Source organism: Danio rerio, chromosome 5 (genome assembly GCF_049306965.1).
Source record: "Danio rerio strain Tuebingen ecotype United States chromosome 5, GRCz12tu, whole genome shotgun sequence".
In the NCBI taxonomy this organism is placed as follows: Eukaryota; Metazoa; Chordata; class Actinopteri; order Cypriniformes; family Danionidae; genus Danio; species Danio rerio.
The window spans coordinates 8,157,684-8,180,000 of record NC_133180.1 but is presented as its reverse complement, the minus strand read 5'-3'; the positions used below and the strand labels follow the sequence as shown (position 1 = coordinate 8,180,000).

The 22,317-nt window shown below is 35.1% G+C and overlaps 1 protein-coding gene and 1 pseudogene across 11 annotated transcripts in view; one reads left to right on the top strand and one right to left on the bottom strand.

Moving 5' to 3' along the window:
* The window catches only part of unc5ca (unc-5 netrin receptor Ca), a 467,777-nt gene that overhangs the window by 39,261 nt on the left and 406,199 nt on the right, over positions 1-22,317 (bottom strand). For all 11 annotated transcript variants that reach the window (XM_073951925.1, XM_073951920.1, XM_073951922.1 and 8 more), the window contains one exon: positions 8,998-9,189. In XM_073951925.1, the coding sequence (XP_073808026.1) occupies positions 8,998-9,189 (192 nt within the window). The remainder of the gene's footprint in view (positions 1-8,997; positions 9,190-22,317) is intronic.
* On the top strand, positions 12,565-12,663 carry LOC141385994 (U6 spliceosomal RNA; annotated as a pseudogene).

Here is a 22,317-nt window from a genome sequence, read left to right as displayed (position 1 = left end):
TGGAGAAAGGATGACCCCATGTCTGAAAGATTTCTCTTATAGGCTACTGTTTTAAAAGTAGTTAGCTTCATGCAAAGTTGATGTAACTTTAGCTGATATTGTTACAAATGGGTTATATCTTAACAGAAGTGTTGTTCAGCCACTAAAATCTTCCGATGAAAAATTTATAAGACTATTTTCAGTTTCATAAGGTCCTTTTACAGCATCGATAATGTAGATTTTTATTAGTTTAACAATAAAACACAAGTAAATACGGCTATTCCGCCTAGTCTCTCCCTATATTGTTTACAATGCAACTCTAAATATTCACTCTGAAATAGCATGTCAGTTTGGCTTGCTCGCAGCCGGACGAGCACTATAGTCGCTTTTAACACATGAGAGAGGGTTCTTTTGCTGTGCTCGTGTTTAGGGAGGCGTGGCTCTAGACGGCAGGGGGAGGGACTGTGATTCAGAGATTTATGCTAAGCTGTTAGCATTGTGGAAGATCACCTACTGCACCTTTAAATATATTATGTATAAATAATACACTCTTTTTTGGTTGTGCTGGGGGTCTAATGTTTTGGAGACAAATGTAAGGATTAATTACACTTTTATTATATGTATGGTTGAAACCTTATTTTATTTTATTTTATGTTTTGAAGGGTGTACGGTATTTAATATAAATCTGCATATTCCGAGCGAACGATTTTGTTTAATAGATGTTTAATAGACACCTAAACACAGACAGTTTGGCTAAAACAAAGCTAAACTTGGGTTGTCAGTGAAAATCTAATAGAAGTCTTATGCTTTTTTCACACCAGACGCGGAAGAAGCGTCAAGCGCGAGTGAATTACATGTCGATGCATAGGCACAAAAAGACATCATGTGGTGCGATACGCCCGAATGGCACGGTGCGAACTAAGCGTATTGCTCGAGTTCAAAAATCAGAACTTAAGCGGACATTCGCGCCGCATTAACCTATCAGAAGCTTGCTCCTTTATTTTTCTATCACTGTTTTTTTTCTCTCACTCAGTTTTTTTTTTCTTTCACCCATTTTTTCGCCACCATTACGTCCCTTCCGGGTCTCCGTTGCTTGGTGATTCTGTGAAATATCTCCTTATCTGCTCCATTTGAAGCTTGCACATGAACATACACTATCAGCCTCTAATATTCACTTTCATTGTAAAAAGAAAAACCAAGAAAAAACTGAGCAGCTTGGAGATTCTGTGAAATATCTCTTTAGTGTTCCATTTTCAGCTTGCGTGTGAACATGAAGTACAGTACAATTTTAAATATTCACTTTCATTGCAAAAAAACAAACAAAATACAGAGCAGGTTTGGGATTCTGTGAAATATCTCCTTATCTGCTCCATTTGAAGCTTGCACATGAACATACACTATCAGCCTCTAATATTCACTTACATTGTAAAAAGAAAAACCAAGAAAAAACTGAGCAGCTTGGAGATTCTGTGAAATATCTCCTTTCGTGTTCCATTTGTGAACACTATATCAGCGTCTAATATTCACTTTCTTTGCAAAAAACAACAAAACCAAAAAACTATATTTGAGCAGCTTGGTGATTCTGTGAAATATCTCCTTTACTTCTCCATTTGTAGCTTGCGTGTGAACATACAGTACAGTACAATATTAAATATTCACTTCCGTTGCAAAAAAACCCCAAAAAAAAAACAAACAAACAAAAACAAAAGCTTGCTTGTGAACACGTAACAGTGTCTAATATTCACTTTCATTGCAAAAAAATAAAATAAAAAATATAACAAAAATAACAAAAACAAAAAAGTAAATTTGAGCAGCTTGGTGATTCTGTGAAATATCTCCTTTACTTCACCATTTGGAGCTTGGGTGTGAACATACAGTACAGTACAATCTCAAATATTCACTTCAGTTGCACAAAAAAAAAAAAAACCTACAAAAACAAAATTTGAGCAGCTTGGTGATTCTGTGAAATATCTCCTTATCTGCTCCATTTGAAGCTTGCACATGAACATACACTATCAGCCTCTAATATTCACTTTCACTGTAAAAAGAAAAACCAAGAACAAACTGAGCAGCTTGGAGATTCTGTGAAATATCTCCTTTCGTGTTCCATTTGCAGCTTGCATGTGAACACCATATCAGCGTCTAATATTCACTTTCATTGCACAAAAAAAACAACAAAAACAAAATTTGAGCAGCTTGGTGATTCTGTGAAATATCTCCTTTACTTCACCGTTTGGAGCTTGGGTGTGAACATGCAGTACAATCTTAAATATTCACTTCCGTTGCAAAAACAAACAAACAAAAACCAAACAAAAACTGAGCAGCTTGGTGATTCTATGAAATATCTCCTTATCTGCTCCATTTGAAGCTTGCACATGAACATACACTATCAGCCTCTAATATTCACTTTCACTGCAGCTTGGAGATTCTGTGAATTATCTCCTTTCGTGTTCCATTAGCAGCTTGCATGTGAACACCGTACCATCATCTAATATTCACTTTCATTCCAAAAAACAAAAAAACCCTACAAAAACAAAATTTGAGCAGCTTGGTGATTCTGTGAAGTATCTCCTTTACTTCTCCATCTGGATCTTGCGTGTGAACATGCAGTACAGTACAATCTTAACTATTCACTTTCGTTGCAAAAAAAAAAAAACCCAAACAAAAACTGAGCAGCTTGGTGATTCTGTGAAATATCTCCTTTTTTGCTCCACACAATACAAAGAGCCATGCAGGTTTATAACGACATGAAGTTGGGTAATCGAGTTCACTTTTAGCTGACCTATTCCTTTCATGTATTTCTGTTGTGTGCTATTTTGAAATGAAATCCCACTCTTTGTGTGTGCGTGTGTGTGTGTGAGCTTGTAAAGGACTCTTATAGCCAGCGGCTGGTAATCTCCATACTGATTGCTCATTAACATTCAGCTTCCCACAGTGACTAAACAGAGGATTGTCACTTCGCTCAGCAGCTCTTTTTCTCTCTGCAGTTTCTCAGGTGTGAGCATTACTCACCGCGCTCACGTTACACTCATTCATCACACACACACATGCACACCGATGGCCCGATCAGCACAAACACATCCCGATCACTTCAGCAACAGAACATCTTCTACATCTGTATTTATCAACTCATCTGCTGACGTCTCCACACGCCGCTCTCGACCCGACGGGGTGCCATTTATACCTACAGCTCGCTTCATGTTTAATTAACGCAGAAAAGCAGCGAGGAAATGGGGGGAAAGCGAGACAACGCGAGAGCGAGCAGAAGCACAATTCTTCATTAATGATAACCTGTTCAGCTCCGAGACTGACAGCCATTCAAATATTCTTCAGATTAAATGTCACCCGAGTTTCTCCTTCACACAAACACACACACACACACACACACACACACACACACTGGTACAGCTATCTTCATGAGGACTTTCCATAGATATAATGATGTTTATACTGCACAAAGACTCAATCCCCCATCCCCAAACTCAACCCAAAATGAACACCCACCTAGATACAGCTCTAATTGTAAAAACATTGACTGACACAAGTCTATCACCTTACACTAACCCCAGCTGTCAGAAATGAGTGTCTAACCCTAATTCTGAACTGTAAACCTAACCTTAACCCAATCATAACCATGACAGCCAATCAACTTTTAACTCATATTAATCAAATAAATAAATAAATAATCAAATAAATAAATAAATAAAAAATAATAAAATAAATAAAAGATAAATAAACAAATAACTAAATAATAAAATAAATAATAAATCAAATAAATAAAAAAATAAACAATAAAATAAATAAATTATTAAATAAATAAATAAATAATCAAATAAATAAGTAATCAAACAAATAAATAATCAAATATTCTAATAAATAAATAATAAAGTAAATAATCAAATAACTAAACAAATTATCAAATTAATAAATAATAAAGTAAATAAATAAAAAATCTAATAAATAAATAACTAAATCAAATAAATAAACATTCAAATCAATAAATAAAAAAAATCTAATACAATGAATAAATAATAAAATAAATAAATAAATAAAAAAATCTAATAAATATATAAATCAAATAAATAAAAAATCAAATAAAAAAATGTATCTTCAAAAAAATAGATACATAACCAAATTAATAAATAATTAATCAAATAAATAAATAATCAAATAAATAATCAAATAATAAATAAATATATAACCAAATAAATAAATAAATAATGAAATAATGAAATAATTAAATAAATAAATAAATAAATAAATAAATAAATAAATAAAGTTTAACAATTCTTCAAAAATTCCTAATTTTACCCAAAGTTATTTTTATGGAAAATAAATTTGAATGGTTTTAAATACATGCATTCATATATATAATAAGTGTTAAATACCTCACCATATTTTTCAAAAACAGTATTTCTAAAGGTGATGTTAACTTAGGTCTCAAACTGGATTCCTGGAAAGCAGCACCTCTGCACAGTTTAGTTTGAACCCTAATCAAACACAGCTGATCCAGCTAATCAAGGTGTTCAAGGATAAGGTGTTATGGACTATTAAGCAGGTGTGAGTTGGAGGTGGTTGGAGATAAACTATGCAGAGCTGTGGCCCTCCAGGAACTGAGTTTAAAACAATTGACATTTAAGTTTTCACCAGATGTTTTTAAATTATGGCTTACACACACAGCTTTGTTGGTTTCCAAAAAAAAAAAAAAAAAAAAGCAAACAAACATAATCCTGTTGCACTACTACACTTGATTTGGGTTGTATTGTAAAAGTAAATGTAATAAATGAGGATCTGAAATATTTATGGCATACTACAAAAAACAAAGATGATTTAGTATTCAAAAATGTTTTATTTTGATTATGTTTTTATACTTCATATTTTTCAGATTTTCTGATGTATTAATTCTGGTAGTTTTACCACAAGTCTACATATTAACCATTTGGTAGAGGTTGATATTTTTAGAAATTATGGCATGTGTTAAAAAAATGCATTTAGTGTGTTACCTAACGACATTAGAAATTAAGAAATGCAATCCAAACTATTATTTTCGGTAGGGCAGTTAAAGGTAAAGACGACTCTCATGATTTATTTAATAATACATTAAATAATAAATAATTATAATAATATAATTATATATATATATATATATATATATATATATATATATATATATATATATATAATATAATAATATAATAATATAATAATAAAATATTACATTCATTCATTGTTTTTTTCTGATTTAGTGCCTTTTTTAATCTGGGTTCGCCACAGCGGAATGAACCGCCAACTTATCCAGCTTATGTTTTATGCACCGGATGCCCTTCCAACTGGGAAACATCCATACACACTTATTCACACACATACACTACAAACAATTTAGCTTAACCAATTCACCTATACCATATGTCTTTGGGCTTGTGGGGGAAACCGGAGCACTTGGAAGAAACCCACGCCAACACGGGGAGAGTAAAATATAAAAAAAATGTAAAATAATTATTTTAATAAAATATTAGTAAATGTTTGGAATAAATATGCACGAATATTTTTGAAAATCTTTTTATGCTCACCAAGGTTTTACTCGTTTATTCATTTATTTAATAAATAAACATAAACAAAAGGCTTTTATGTGCACCAAGGCTTCACTTGATTTATTCATTTATTTATTAAACAAGCACAAATAATAATAAACAGTAAAACAGCATTATTGCAAAATATTATTAAAATTTAAGATAATTATTTTTTAGCAATTTCTTGTAATAAATATGCACAAATATGTTTGAAAGTGTTTTTTATGCCCATCAAGGCTGCATATATGAAATGTGTCTGATTTAATACTGGATAGAAAATCAAGTAGAACAGCATTTATTTGGAGTCAAACATCTAAAGGTACTAAACAAAAAACATTTCATTGGATTTACTAAATGTTTTCAAGAGTTCACACTTAGATATTGCTTGATAATAATAGCAGATTTGGCATACTGTCCTAGGAGAGAACCCTGAGCTCGTAGATAATTGAGCCCAGGGCTCCCGCCTGGTTAATGAGCATGTGATGGCCCATTTCCACTGAGTAGTACAGTACAGAACTACACCGGTTGGTATGGGTCACATTTATCAGGCTTGAATTTCCACTGCTAAAAGGGTACCAAAGGTACTCTTTTGGTGGGCGTGGTGTACGACGTAAATGTCATTCTCGCTGAAGGAAATGTCTACAGTAAAGCCGTACAGGTCATTCACATTAGGGTTGGACGTTCATAGTAGTTACTAACACCATAGTACACAGAACCTTCTCAACAGTGTTATCAGGGCCGGCACATCCTTTGGGTGGCAGAATAGTGAGGGCAGCATTTGGTAACTCCCCAGTCTTCACTTTCATCCGCGACAACCACCCCACTCCCACCCGGTCCCCACTTTCATCCGCGAACCGATTACTTTCTTTTTCACTTTCGGGTTAGGGGTGGCGTGATTGCCGTTCGCCTAGAGGGCCAGTTCAGCTTATTCCGGCCCTGAGTGTTATTCAGACACCTCACCCCAAACCTAACCCCAAACGGCAGTGGAACAGCTCACAAAGGCATTTCACTCCATAAACAAAGCAGCAGGCGTCGCGTTTTCAACGTGGCATTAGACACAATATGAGAATATAAAGAGTTAACCAGATACAGTACAAGCAGTTACAAGTAGGGATGTCCCAATCCGATATTGATATCGGAAATTCATCCGATATCAGTCCAAAAAACTATATCGGACTGCGTTAAAAATCTCCGATATAAGCAGTCCGATACTCTCCAAACTCCGTTACAGCTATTCTATCCAGCAGCGTGATCACAACACTGCTTGCTTGCAAAGTCTCTAAGATTTAACATGCTCTTCACACTAAGTTATGGTGTATTACGATAGAAATCTATTGTGACGGTAGCACACGCTGACGCTAGCAACAACGGCACATCTCTAACAATACTGGTTTATTTACTTAACGTCAAGCGATCTTTACATTGTTTTGCATAAGTCTGCTAGGCAACATAAGGCACAGAATGGCGACGTAGCACACATCGTGTGAGCCTCAATTCGGTCATGGCATTTCGTGGTTCATCCAGTGTGATACCTAAATCATCACCAGCGCTTCCCACACATAAAACTTTACCTCAGCGGTCCGGTTCTGTGTGCATGAGAAAAGTCTCCGCCAGACTGGACACCTGCTCTGACTTTAGCATTGAAAAGAGCGCGAGGACACGCGGGAAAAAAAAGCCTACAATAAATTATCTTTTTCCCGGACATGTCCTCTATTTTGGACTTAAAAATTGCATTCAGCCAAGATTTAAATCGCCGAACATGTCCCGGATTCTGCTTTCTTTAGCTGCGTTTCTACATTATTTTATACGCAAACTTTCAATCTCAAACTCTCAGCAGCACCAAGAGAGGGAGCAGATTTGACATGTCAGTCGTGCACATGGATAATAGGAGTGAAATAGTGGATTTATTATTCTTTATTTAACTTTTTTACTTGAACACTCTGAAAGAAAATTTGAAAGCTATTTTCAGCTCAGCTGGATCAAAAAGTCATCAAGAAGCTGTTTGTGAAATTGAAATTTTGGACACTGAACCTTTAGCAGTTGTTTAATAAACAATATTTTTATGTTCCTGCTCTCAGCAGTTTCTACTCTTTGCTGATGGTATAAATAAATAACTGAAGTGACCTTTAATTAGCATTTTGCACTTTAAAAATGTATTTTTGTTTATTCAATTAAGATATTTTTCAGGGTCTTAATATTTATTCTTTAATTCATTTTATATATTCTTATGTAAAAGGTTCACATTTATCCAACCAATAGTTAATAAACTGGTTGTTTTTTTCATACTTACTGTTGCTGACTTGTTCTCAGTTTGATCTAGCCTTTCATACATTCCACTCAACAAATTAGGTAAAAATAAAGTATTCATAATTTGTTCTGATATCGGATTTATATCGGTATCGGATCGGACTGATGGCTGCAATATCGGTATCGTGTCAGAAGTTAAAATGTTGTATCGGGACATCCCTAGTTACAAGCAACAAAACCCAACCAAATACATAATTTGCAAGCTAGAAAAAACAAGGGGGGAGCCATATTAATCGTATTTACTTACACTTGTGAAATGGAGGAGGAAACTGATCCATGATCCACTGATCCATGTACTGACAGTGCCTTGCATCAATAGTCTTTTCTGATCCTTCCTTTAAAAAACGGCCGATGAATGCCCTGTTGTAAGTGTGTAGATTCCAGAAGCACTCGAATCGCACAGGACTGGGCTATAATGCTGAGGTATTTTTGCAAAAATAAACCTCAACCACTGACTCTTCACAGCCTCATCTTTGGGAAGAGAAAATAACACCAACTTTCCCCTCACACTTCCAACAATATCCAGCAGAATATCCCACAGCGTCTTCATGACTTAATTCCAGTGGCGTCCGCTAAAGTGCTTGTCTTCCTTTTTCTTTGCTACTGTTAGTGGGCGGGGCCGCAGGTTTTAATTTTCCCGGTTTTGCGCGAGCAACAATTGGGCAGGGCTTAAGTTTCATATCGTTGTGGTCATCAAGACGATTAATTTGAAGCACTATGAGTCGACTCTTTTATAGATGAATCAATAGTTTTCAAAACTGTCCACTTTCAGATTGAAGCCTTGGCTGGATATTTCACTTCACTTAGAGCTGTGTTACACACTACATGAAAGGTCATTCTCAAAAACCCATAATAGGGGCTCTTTAAACACTTTAATTTGTTTGTTAAAATTCAGCCCATATTAATTGTTTGCAACCACTTTAAAAAAATGAGTAAATCTAATGAATCCCTTTTTTCAGTGTACTATATCAGTCTTTAGATGCTTAACTCAAAGTAAATGCTGTTCTACTGAACTTTCTATACGGTATTAAATCAGGAACTTTTCATCTAGGCAGCCTTGGTGAGCATAAACATGCTTGCAAAAATGCAGTGAATCCAGTGAGTGATTTGTTTTCAATGCAGTGAGGTGTGAAGGGGTCACCTGATCGTGCTTGTTTGATGCTGACAGGCTGAAATCCGCCGTTCAGCACCGACGAGTCGATGATGTCCGAGTGAAAGCGGCGATGAGTCCTGCGATAAACCAGGAGAGCCACGATTGCAGACACTATCAGACACATGAGCACCGCCATGATGATGCCCACGTACAGCGCCACCTCGTCTCCACCCAGAGCCGCTGCAGAACACACATAAATAAATGAATGAATAAATAAATAACACTTAAAGTGCCACCTGATGAATTATGGGGCAAAGCAGTGGCTCAGTGGTTAGCACTGTCACCCCACAGAAAGAAGGTCGCTGGTTTGAGTCTCTGCAGGGCCAGTTGGCATTTCTGTGTGGAGTTTGCATGTTCTCCCCTTGCTGGTGGGGGTTTCCTCCACAGTCCAAACACATGGACTATAGGGGAATTGGATGAACTAAATTAGCTGTAGTGTATGTGTGTGTGTGCAATTGCCTACCTATCTAAGAGGGGACCTTAGTGTTGTTACACACCCACTAAGAGGGGACCTGGCGCCAAAAAGGGGGCTTTTTTCATGTCTCCCTTTGGTCATGCTATAAAACATGTTAAAATCAAGTGAAAAGACCTTTGGTGAAGTTTTTTTTTTTTTTAATTTTGACAAAAAGGGGACCTGAGTGTGTGTGTGTGTGTGTGTGTGTGTGTGTGTGTGTGTGTGTGTGTGTGTGTGTGTGTGTTTGCGTGTGTGTGCGTGTGTATGTGTGTGTGTGTTTAAGCTCATTCTCAGCAGCGTCTCTGTAGGCTGGAGCAGGTACTGCAGGGGTCGTTTCACACACGTCGTTCACACACATTCCTCTATTGTTTGTGAATGGCTGATGGTCCTGCGAGATTTTAACAGCCCAGTCTTTTAAGCCTCTAAACTCCTCTAAAGTCTTTAAACATAACGTTTTTCATCAAGGACATCTAAGATTACAGTGAAGCAAAATAATGTTTAATTTTTTTCCATTATTATTTCACTCTAGAGCTAAATACTGAAGGACAATTAATACAAACATTTGAAAAAGATAATAAAGCAGCAGCTATTAGTTTATTAATGAAATATGCGGTTTACAATGTAATCCTACAGAAACTGGACATTACAAGAAATGTGAGCTCAGAGTGGCCAAAGTATGAGTGTGTGTGTGTGTGTGTGTGTGTGTGTGTGTGTGTGTGTGTGTGTGTGTGTGAATGAGTGTATGGGTGTAGGGGACTAAGCCAAAAGAAAATGAATGCATTATGAACAAAAATATACAGATGTAAACAAAAATACACCACAAGAAATACTTTTGGTACTTAAATTTGTCGTCTTGTTTCTAGTCCAAATCTAAACATTCTTGAATCAATAAGCATTTTCGATATTAGAAAAAAAAAAAAAAAAAATATATATATATATATATATATATATATATATATATATATATATATATATATATATATATTGTCTTGTTTAAATAAATAATAATTAAATTTTTGGCATATTACTTATTATAACAACACAATATATTTGCTCGTCTAAAAATGCTTATTGATGCAAGAATTAATCATTCTAATAATAAGAATTATTATTATTATTTTAATACTACTACTACTAATAATAATAAATAATAATAATAATAATTATAATTAAATAATAGCTAAATAATAAAATAATAGCAATAACAACAACAATAACAACAACAGCAGCATCAAAAACAACAAAAATAATAAAAACAATAATAATAATAGTAATAATAATAAATATAATAATACTAATAATAATACTACTACTAATAATAATAATGCAGAATATCCTTAATGTCAGTGTTTTTATTATTATGCAAAAACAAACTATTAAAATTGTTTCCATTGTTGAAATAAAGAGATAAGATAACATAAATAAACAACTAATCAAACAAACAAACAAACACAAACATATATTTTATAAACTTATTCATTTTCCTTCGGCTTCGTCTCTATTTCAGAAGTCATCACAGTGGAATGAACCGCCAACTACTCTGCCATATATTTTAAGCGGCGGATGCCCTTCCAGCTGCAACCCAGTACTGGGAAACACCTAAACACCCTCACATTCTCTCACACACACACACACACACACACACACACACACACACACACACACACACACACACACACACACACACACACACACACACACACACACACACACAAATTCACCTATAGCGCATGTGTTTAGACTGTGGGGGAAACTGGAGCACCCGGAGGAAACCCACACTAACATGGGGAGAAAAAGCAAACTCCACACAGAAATGCCAACTGACCACCGTCCTTCTTGTCCTAAGGCGACAGGGCTTACCACTGAGCCACTGTGTTGCCTCTCATAAACTTATATTAATTATAAAAATAATTCAATTTAAATAATTGACCATTAAACTACTAAAATGGAAGATACATCATACTATCTAATTTTTTTTGCATATCATGCATACATATAATGATCCTTTTGTTTACATTAAACAGAACATAATGCAGGGGTATTAGTTTATTAGTAATATTAGCAGGGGTATTAGTATTAGTAACCTACTAACAGTAGGTTAGTATTCTACACTAAACATATGCACACAAACATTCTACATTCAGTATTGTTTCAATGTTTACACCTATTATTTTTACCACTCTGGTATTTTATTTTAGCTGACAACATGGGCTCTATTTTAATGATCTAGGCGCAAAGTCTAAAGCACATGGCACAAAAGGGTGTGTCCGAATCCACTTTTGCTATTTTAAGGATAGAAAAATACAGTTTGTGCCCCAGCGCATGGTCTAACAGGGTTGTGCTTATTCTCTTAATTATTAAGTTCTGGGTGTGTTTTGAGAATAACATGCATAAAACCAATCAGAGTCTCATCACCTATTCCCTTTAAGAGTCAGTTGCGTCACGCCAATGGCACATTTCCCATTTACACTTACTTCGTATGTGGAAAAACTGAACGCTTCACTAGTGAGAAAACAGTTAAACAGACCATCTGCAGCACGATGATAAAGAATGAGCCTCCTCCATTCAGCCTCTTTACTTTCTCTTTACTTTTTTACTTTACTCCTTTACTTTGGTGGCGTAAGGAAACAGTGGAAACTCACTCCACTGAAGACATCCATTAGCCTACATATTTAATTGTTTGTTAAGCAAAAAGACGCGTTTCAAAACTATTTCTAAATTCAGTTATAATTTATAGCAAACGAATAAATAAACAATAATAACAAAGTGTGGTCAAACAACTGAGTTTTATTCAAACACATGTCCTGTCCTTATGCGCAATATGGTGATGCAGACATCTCCAAAACCCGACATATGTGCAAATCTAAACTTGTTTTATTAAAATCAAATATAAATATGCATATAATAAAAAATACTGATAATAATAATAACATCATATTCTCATGAATAAACTGAAAAAAGCCTCCCAACATGAAGGCATGTATTATTTTTGTAGAAAATAATAGTTTTGGTAACATTAATCCTTTATTGTTTTTATATGTAAAGATATTTGTGTAAAACAAATATAAATATGAATAATAAATAATACTGATAATAATAACGTGTTGTCCGAGACATCACATATACTAAAATTGGTTCAAGATTAGCATGGTCCCTTGCGCAAAGATGACACGCAAAATCGTGAAGCGAATCGATAATAATAACATTACACAACTCCAATTTGTTATGATTAAACTGAAAAAAGTCCCCCCACCCCCGATATAAAGGAGGCATGTTGGCAGTGGTTTTTTATATTTATGTGGAAAATAATACTTTTTGTGACATTTTAATCCTTTAATTGTTTTCATCTGTAAAGATTTTTGTGTATTGCTGTACATCCAGTGGTGGAAAGAGTACTGAAAATCATACTCAAGTAAAAGTACCATTACTTGTCTAACAATGTGGTGCAAGTAGAGTAAAAGTATCTGTTGTAAATATTACTCAAAGTATGAGCAAAAAGAGACCTTTCAAAAGTACTCAAGAGTAGCGAGTATTACCATGTAAAAAACTGATGCGTTTACATGTAATTTGTACATGTTTGTGTAAACGTAACATTCTGTAGTGCATCGAGTTATTGCCTAGCAGGCACACATCATCATAAGACATTAATATTAGGTTAGATTTAGATTGTGATGTCAGATTACCAATATTCAATGTCTAAACATCTAAAGATAATGTTATTTTGATGTCCAATAATGACGTCAAATGATGTTGATATTTGGTCGTTTTAGGTTGTGTTAAAGAGCCCATATTATGGGTTTTTGAAAATTCCCCTCCATGTAGTGTGTAACACAGCTCTAAGTGAAGTGAAGTATCCAGCTAAGGCTTAAATCTGTAAGAGTACAGTGTTTAAAACTGTTGATCATCTATAAAAGAGTCGACTCATAGTGCTTCAAACGAGTCGCCTTGATACCGATTCATTAGGTGTTTCGCCATGACGTACGAACGAAACCAAGTTATTCACGTGCACGCGCAAACCCGGGAGATTTCAAACCTGAGGCCCCGCCCTCTGACGCAGAAACCCAGACACACACACACACACACAAACATGCCGGTCGATTGAAGTCACACTGCAGATGGATATATTGAGTCTCTACCCAAAGATGAAACCTCAGCATTATAGCCAAGCAGTTGGAAACTACTGGAAACTTCTGGAAACTACATGCTACAAAGAATACTTCATCAGCGTTTGTTAAAGGAAGGATCAGTAAAGAGTAACTTACTGATGGACGTCAGGATGGATTTTTCTTCCTCCATTTCTCAAGTGTAAGTACGTGCGATTAAAGTTGCCTCGTTGACTCTAGATGGCAAATGTATTTAGTTGTGATTTGTTACTTGTAACCGCGTGTACTGTATCAGGTTAACTGGCTATATTCTCTTATCGCGTGCAAAGCCACGTTAAAAACTCGACGCGTGCTGCTTTGTTAACAGAGCTCCGTGAACGAGGAGTAGTGTGTGTGTCTGTGTGTGCGTGTGCTGTCGTCCGGAGGTGTGTGTGTTTGTGTTTGTGTGTGTGTGTGTGTGTGTGTGTGTGTGTGCGCGTCCGGAGCAGGGTTAAGTGCGTGTGTGTGTGTGTGTGTGTGCAATATGTGTGTGTGTGTCTGTGAAAAGAGCAGAGTGAGAAGCTAGGAGATCTCCTCAACTGTTTTTGGAGTTTTTGCTCAATAAAATAGTTAGTCGTCTGAATTTTCAAGTCCATAGTCTGTATTTACACTGACCCACTGGCAGCTAAAATCCACGCCTACACTATCGAGCGTGTATAAACTGTGATTACTTTTATATTGCTGATTAGCTGTTTGGCATTTCACTCTCTGACTGAAAGCAGTCGACCAATCGCAACAGACTGTCATTGGTCCAATCAGCGCAGATTAGCTTCGTGCTAAGGAGGGGTTTGGGAACAAATGAATCACTGGACGATTCATACAGGAGTCGCTGGGATAATTAGGTAAAAATAAATGCAGATTATAATACCACGAAAGTGTTTTTTGACCTTGCATGCATATTAGACTGTTGTTGGAGACCCTTACAACCAAGATATGACCCTATTTCATGTATAATATGGGCTCTTTAAAAATTTACCAAAATCCAACGTCGAGCTAAACATGTCTTAAACATTATATTGATGTCAAATACTGACATCTATTTGTCAGGTATGGCAACCAAAATCCATTGTCTGATAGACATCATAGTGGTAACGTCCACACAACGTTAAGCTGTAAAACTATTAGATGTTGATATTTGGTTGGCTTTAGGTTGGACATTCGACATTGGCCTGACGTTGAGTTCTGACATCAACCTGATTTTCATTTCCAATCAAAATGCAACGTCCCCATGATGTTAGGGTACATCGTCAATTTGACATCATGTTGACGTCCTCTGCCTGCTAGGTGTTTAAGGCCATTTCGGTCATCATACAATAAACATCCATCATCAGTGTCATGCATCTAAACAGTCTCTGGGTGTAAAGATTTTGGACATCTTGGACATTTTTAAAACTTCCAAACAGTTTGCTGCAATTATAAAGCGGCAATGTCTTGAGGAAATTCATAATGAGGCGATTTACCTTCTATGTGTGATTTGATTGGACAGGAATCACAGGACTGTTTTTTCTAATCCCCATAGACAAGAATAAAATAAAGTAGTGACTGCAGGTTGAAGGAAAGTAGTGGAGTAAAAGAACGGATACAGCAGTAAAAATGTTGTCAAGGGAAAGTAGAAGTACATATTTTTAAAAATACTACTTAGTAAATTACAATTTATGTGGAAAAACAACTCGATTATAGCAATTTGAGTATTTGTAATTAGTGACTTTACACCACTGTGTACACCATGTGTGTATTAAGCAGTGTGTAAGCATTAGAACGTGCACAACTAACGCGCTGGACTTTAGACCTGTGTTCAGTTGGTCCATGGATATTTCAGTTTAAAAACAGCAACGCGTCAACAATGCACCTTAACACACCTCTATTTCATATCGGCACACCCATGAGTCCACAAAGTGGCGCAAATGGATTTGCTATTCAAACAACGTGGCGCAAAACGTGAAAATTAGGGTTGCGCTGGTCTGAAAATAGCAACAAATCACGCCTTACACGTCTTGCGTCTTATTGTGCTGGGTGAATGATAGGGCCCCTCATCACAAGCGTTAAAGGTCGCAGCAGAGTCTGGCCTTTAAAACAATGACACTGATCACTATATAAAGCCGGAACATCAGTCATTAGAAAGAGTTTTCTCAGTAAGAAAGTAAATTAGACTCTGACTGCAGGGAGAAGATGAAAAAATTATATCTGAAAATAGTCAGACTGAGAGAAGAGAATTCTGCTTTAATTTAATGAGCCTATAAATTATTAGATGCCATACTGCTCATCCTGCTGGAAATCAGACTCATTCTTCAGGAGGAGAACAATAGTGATGTGTGTGTGTGTGTGTGTGTGTCTTTGTGCGTGTCTGTTTGTCTGTATGTCATTTGATCATCGGTGTGTATTACTCGGTGAATGTATGTCTTTTTTATGTCTTTGTGCATGAGTGTGTGTGTCTGTGTGAGACTCTAGATGTATGCGTCTCTGTGTGTGTTTCACTCAGCGTATGTGTGTGTGTGTGTGTGTGTCTCAGCGTGTGTGTGTGAATCTGTGTATGTGAGGATTAAAAGCGGATCAGGGCCGGAATGAAACCGCAGCTCTGAAACATCAAAGAGAGAAGCAGCCAAAATCGTCACAGTCTCTGATGTTTAAAGTGCGTGTGTGTGTGAGAATGTGCTCTTAAATCCCCTCTTACGTATCTATTGGAAGTGTAAAGCAGACGCTGGCGCTCATCACTCATTAGTCTCAGCGCGACGCAACAAAAGGTACACAGATTAAAACTCCACTCATGCTTCAAACATCTGACTTATCAGGCTGACATTAACAGCAGCACACTTTAAAAGAGGGAGACCAGACTCAAGCTTATGAATATTCATCAGGGTCCTTCACAGCCCATTGGTTGAGTCCAAAATGAGCCCTCTTACCAGCAGAGGGCGCCAAAATAATGTAAGAATACTACAACTATATGCTGATAACACACAGTTTAAGTCAAAATGATTAGTCCTCCGGTTTCTGCTTCAAATAATTCCCAAATAATGTTTAAATGAGCAAGAAATTTTTTTACTCTGGAAAAAGTCCTGTTTGTTTTATTTCGGCTAGAATAAAAGCAGTTTTTAAATTTTTTTTAAATGCCTTTTTAAGCTATTCTGAAAACTCTCCACCTTGGGAACATACTGAATCTTTGTCAACAAAAAATCTCTCTGTTCTATTGTGTGCTCTTAACTTCTTTTAGCTATAAGTAATGCTTAAAAAATCCAGTAGTGACAAATACCCTCAAAATTTGAATGCAATTTAGAAAACACTATGGCCTTCATATCCATATGCCTATCCTTAACAATTATCTATTATCCCTCCATCCAGTTCAGATCCTGCATTTCGTGTCTGATCCTCTAATGATATTTGCAAGATCAGTGATCTATATAAAGAAGGTGTCTTTACATCCTTCTCCTTTTTAGCTAAGTATAAGTTACCCAAACGCATATAGATAATTTCCTCAATTTGAATGCCACTCATAAACATTTGATTACAGTTATTATTCATTTAATAAATTAAATTAATGCTGATCCTGCGGATGTATTTAAAGCAGGCCTGATCAAAAGTTTTAATTGATCAATATGTTATATTATGGTAATAACTATAAATTTCTGGACATTTCCATCCATAGAATGTTACTGTTTTTACAAAAGTGGTCTAACTGCACAATGTTGCCCTGAGGCAACAAATAAAAAACTACCATTTTAGCATATAGATAACAACAAAAAGTGTATTTTTTTCGATCAAATATGCTTCATCACATATCCATGCACATCACACTTATTTTCAATATTTTTTTACATTCTTTTTTTACAAAAAAAAAAAAAGGGGGATTTTGTGGTCCAAAAAAACGGGTTTGTTGCCTGAGGGCAATACCATGCTATAGAGCAGGGCTATTCAGTTATTTTGTCATGGGGGCCAGTTCATGAAAAGCATTCCAATTGAGGGGCTGGAGAGGTATGACCTGCAATAAATGAAATACAAGCAAACAAACAAACAAATAAATAAACAAATAAATAAATAAATTCATACAAATTTCTATAAAGAGATGGGCAAATAAATATAATATATTATATATTATAAATAAATAAAATAAACAAATTTCTTAAATTAATAAAAACATAGTGAATAAATACAATATATTAATGATAAATCAACAAACAAACAAACTAGTAGGCAAATTTCTATAAAGATCTGGGCAACAATGAAAAAATTAAAAAAGATTAAATGAATAGATAAATTAAAATATATTAAATAATTAAAATAATTTAATTTATTGATGCATTATAAATATTTTTCAAATAAATTAATTATAAAAAAATAAATAAATAAATAAATAATTTAATTAATAAATAAATAAAAAGATACAAATTATTTAATTATAATCAAAATAAATGCATTTATTTATTAATGAATTATAAATAATTTATGAATAAATTAATGAGTAAATTAATGATGGCTAAATAAATAAATTAAATAAAAAAAATTGTTACAATCAGGCCGTGCTTAAGTGCTGGCAATGTTGCCAGAATGTTGCCTAAAGAATCTTCCCCACAAAAAAAAAAAAAAAAAAACAATACCAAAAAAACAAAGAAAAAAAATTCTTGTTTGCAACACAAATATGTCACACAAGAAATGTATTATTATTGTTGGTAAGAGTTTTTTTCAAATCATTAACAAGCATCTACAATTATAACAGTGATGCTTGACTTGGTAAATCTAAAATAACTAGCTGATACAGTAGAGGAAAACAGACTCTGCGCACACACACACACACAGACACAGACACAGACACAGACACACACACACACACAGACACACACACACACACAGACACACACACAGACACACACACACACACACACACACACACACACACACACACACACACACACACACACACACACACACACACACACACACACACACACACACACACACACACACACACACACACTCTTTCATCATCTCTCCTGTCGTTTCCTTGTTTTCCCTCAGTGACCTCACCGTCATCTCTCCTCTGCAGTATTGATTTGCTTACACCCTTAATTAATTTACAATTAGTGGTCAAAATTGATCACAGCTGTGTCCTAATGACTAATATTATTCCATTACTGACTGTGACCAAACATGATTGTCATTACTTATTTCTCTCATTAACCATTAGAAGCTGAGTGTGTGTGTGTGTGTGTGTGTGTGTGTGTGTGTGTGTGTGTGTGTGTGTGTGTGTGTGTGTGTGTGTGTATAACAAATTATACAATGACTTTCACGGGCAGTTGACTTTGTTGAAGGAAATTCTATACAGTAACAGTGTAGTTCATCTTGATGGACTATTCTTAATTACAGTATATATTTTACTTCAGTGTTTATTGTTATTGTGTATAATGTACTAGTATATAACTCTGAGAATAACAAATGTTTTAGAATTCTTGTTCACAGTGAGTTTTTGAGAAATTTACTAATGTATTTAGCTAACAGCTGTCTGAAAATACTTAATTCTGATTGGTCAGTAGTGAAATTCTTATAAGGAATGTTATTATGAGATAACAAATGCTAAATAATGCAGGCTCATTTGAATATTTTGAATCTCCCTGTAGTTCAAAACCATATACTTACATCAATATTCATATTTACATGCTTTTTTGACTAGTGGGATTTTGTGACGGAATAATGGCTAGTGTTTACTCCATTCAGCTGTATTCACTTCTGTCAGCTTTGTGTTTTTCACTGTTTGGCGCCATTTTGTGACTGAATAATGCGCAGGTTAGTGTATACTCCATTCAGCTGTTTTTGTTTCTGTCAGCTTTGCGTTTCTGTCTGTTTAACGCCATCTTGAGACTAATTAATGTGCAAGTTAGTGTATACTCCATTCAGCTATTTTCGGTTCTGTCAGCTTTGCAGTTTTGTCTGTCTGGCTCATCTCGTGACTGAATAATGCACAGGTTAGTGTATACTCCATTCAGCTGTTTTCGTTTCTGTCAGCTTTGCGTTTTTGTCTGTCTGGCGCCATCTTGAGACTGAATAATGCCCAGGTTAGTGTCAGCTTTGCAGTTTTGTCTCTAATTTATGCCATCTTGAGACTGAATAATGCACAGGTTAGTATATACTCCATCAGCTGTTTTTGTTTCTGGCAGCTTTGCGTTTTTTGACTGTTTGGCTGCATCTTGTGACTGAATAATGAGCAGGTTAGTGTATATACTATCAGCTGTCTTCGTTCCTGTAAGCTCTGCATTTTTGTCTGTCTGGCGCCATCTTGTGACTGAATAATGTGCAGGTTAGTGTATATACTCTGTTTGCTTTGTCGGCTTTGTGTGTAATTAAAGAATTAATCAATTATTACGACTCAGAATAATGTTTTGTGTCTAATTTTTCATGTTTTTTTGGTAGCATGAAAAGTAGCCATGTAATAACCAGGACAAAGTGCATCCAATATAGTTGTTTTGTCAGAATAAAGCCAGGATGACAGCCTACCAATAAACCTGTCGAGATTTATTCAGCAATAACAAGTTTCTGGGAGTAATTTATCCCTAAATTAACAAATGTTTAAAAAGGATAACACATTACAATAAGGTAAAATAGCTTTAGTTAAAATAAACAATAAAATAAATCTAATAGTTAATTCGTCATGTCACAAGCAAAACTTCTGATTCTGAAAATGCATTAGTTATTCGACTGGAATTAATAAAGTATGATTAATAAATGATAGAATTAGTTGTAGCTGTAGAATGTTCATTATTGCAAACTTAGAATTTCCAGCCAAAGCTTCTTACTATTTGACATAAGTAACTGAAATTATCTAAAGAAAATTGTGATAACCCCAGCATGTGTCTATGAGGTTTTCTCTCACAGATCATGTATTGTATCGGTTTTGAGAGAAAATAATTAAATAAATCACAATTTCTGTGTGTATCTCTTTAAATGCAAACGAATAGCTGTTCCCCACCCCCTTTCCTAAAAGAGGGTGGAGCCTCAGCTACTCTGGCATAAATAATCATGAATTGTCAGCGTAAACTCATGATATGATTTTCTGAATACACACACACAAATAGCTTTAGAATGTACAGGATCCTCTTCTCGTTGTGTCAAAATCACACAAGTTCACACAATGCTGGTGGTTTTGTCTGTTAACGTAAACGGATGGGAATAAAATGGTATGTGTATCAGTATAATAGATCCATAAATCAGCACTCAATCTCAATCAGGCTAAAAAGCATAACAGGATGACTTTAAACAATTGTTTTTGTGACATCCGTGATTAAAATTCAAACTTTAGTTTTTCTAGGTTTCATTCACAAAATAGGACAAGAAAAAAAAAAGTATTTTAAATGCAAACCAACTTAATTACACTCATGCTTGCAAATTTTTAGGCATTGTACATTTATGTTTCTGTGTGTGTGTGTGTGTGTGCGCGTCAGAAAGGTTGTTGCTATGCAGGAGCACGCTTGACTTATAAACTCTATTGATTGTATGAAGGAAGTGATTAAAGTGGAAGGACAGTGTGCAGATGCTGAGGGGGGTTAATGAGGGGAAGGAGGTTTGATCGTCTGGCAACCCGTCAGAGCTATGAGTCTGCAGCGGAAGAGCCTTCTGCTGATCACAATCCCTCCGCATCCATCCACAGGGGTTTTACTAAGCTCTCTCACACACACGCATGCGCAGAAACTTACATACACACTCAAGCAGAGACTTGTCAAAGCAAAGTCAGACTTCACTGTTCTAATTACATAATTAAAAATCAATGCATGATCAAATATATATATATAATAATTTTTTGGTAGAAGTGTAATCTAGAGGCCTTTCATATGAGCCACTTCTAATACCTATTGATCAACTAGAAGTCAAGTTATTATTTGCTATTCCTAAAACTTGGATAGGTGACAAGACTTTTGTCATGTAGTGAACATTCAGACATTTTAGTAATATATTTAGTAATACTATTTGAAGTTTTTACTACATTTTTTGATAAATAAAGGCACAAGACAAGTAATTTAAAACATTTTAAAATCAGACAAGAACCCGAAATTCTGACAAAAAAATAATTAGAAATAAAAAAGACTATTAATGCTCAGTTGGTTATGCCTGAAACCATTCAATTATACATAGATGTTTTAAAAATGAACGGTAAAAACAATTCAGCAATGCGAATACACATTTAATTATTGATCCGCTCATTTGATGTGTGCTCTTATTTGAGAATCTCTGGGTTAATATCGTCATATCAATAATTTACATTAACATACTTTCATTTAGCAGACGCTTTTATTCAAAGTGACTTAAAAATGAGAATTATACAAGCAACTTTAAAACATTTTCACAAATGCCAGAGTAAAAGAAGCCTTTAGCAGACACACAAAACACTATAAGACAGTCAAGTGCAGCATAGAGAAGTAAGATTTTGAAGATTGTATGACATTCTGAGTGTCGTATGATCAACCAACATGGTATTACCTTCACTTTACTGTGTTATCGCCTGTACATTTCTTCTAAAACTCGATACAATTAATGCTCAGAAGATTTGATTCTAGCATGCAATAATGCATGTAAAAACATAAAACTGCACAGCACACATATTTCACAAAACCTGATCAAATATAGCAATTTTCTGAAATTAATTATGCATAATTGAAATTTCTTTTACATTTTATAGCATTTTAGATGGAGTAATTTAATGCATTCTGGGATTGTTTTATGATGAAAAATAAC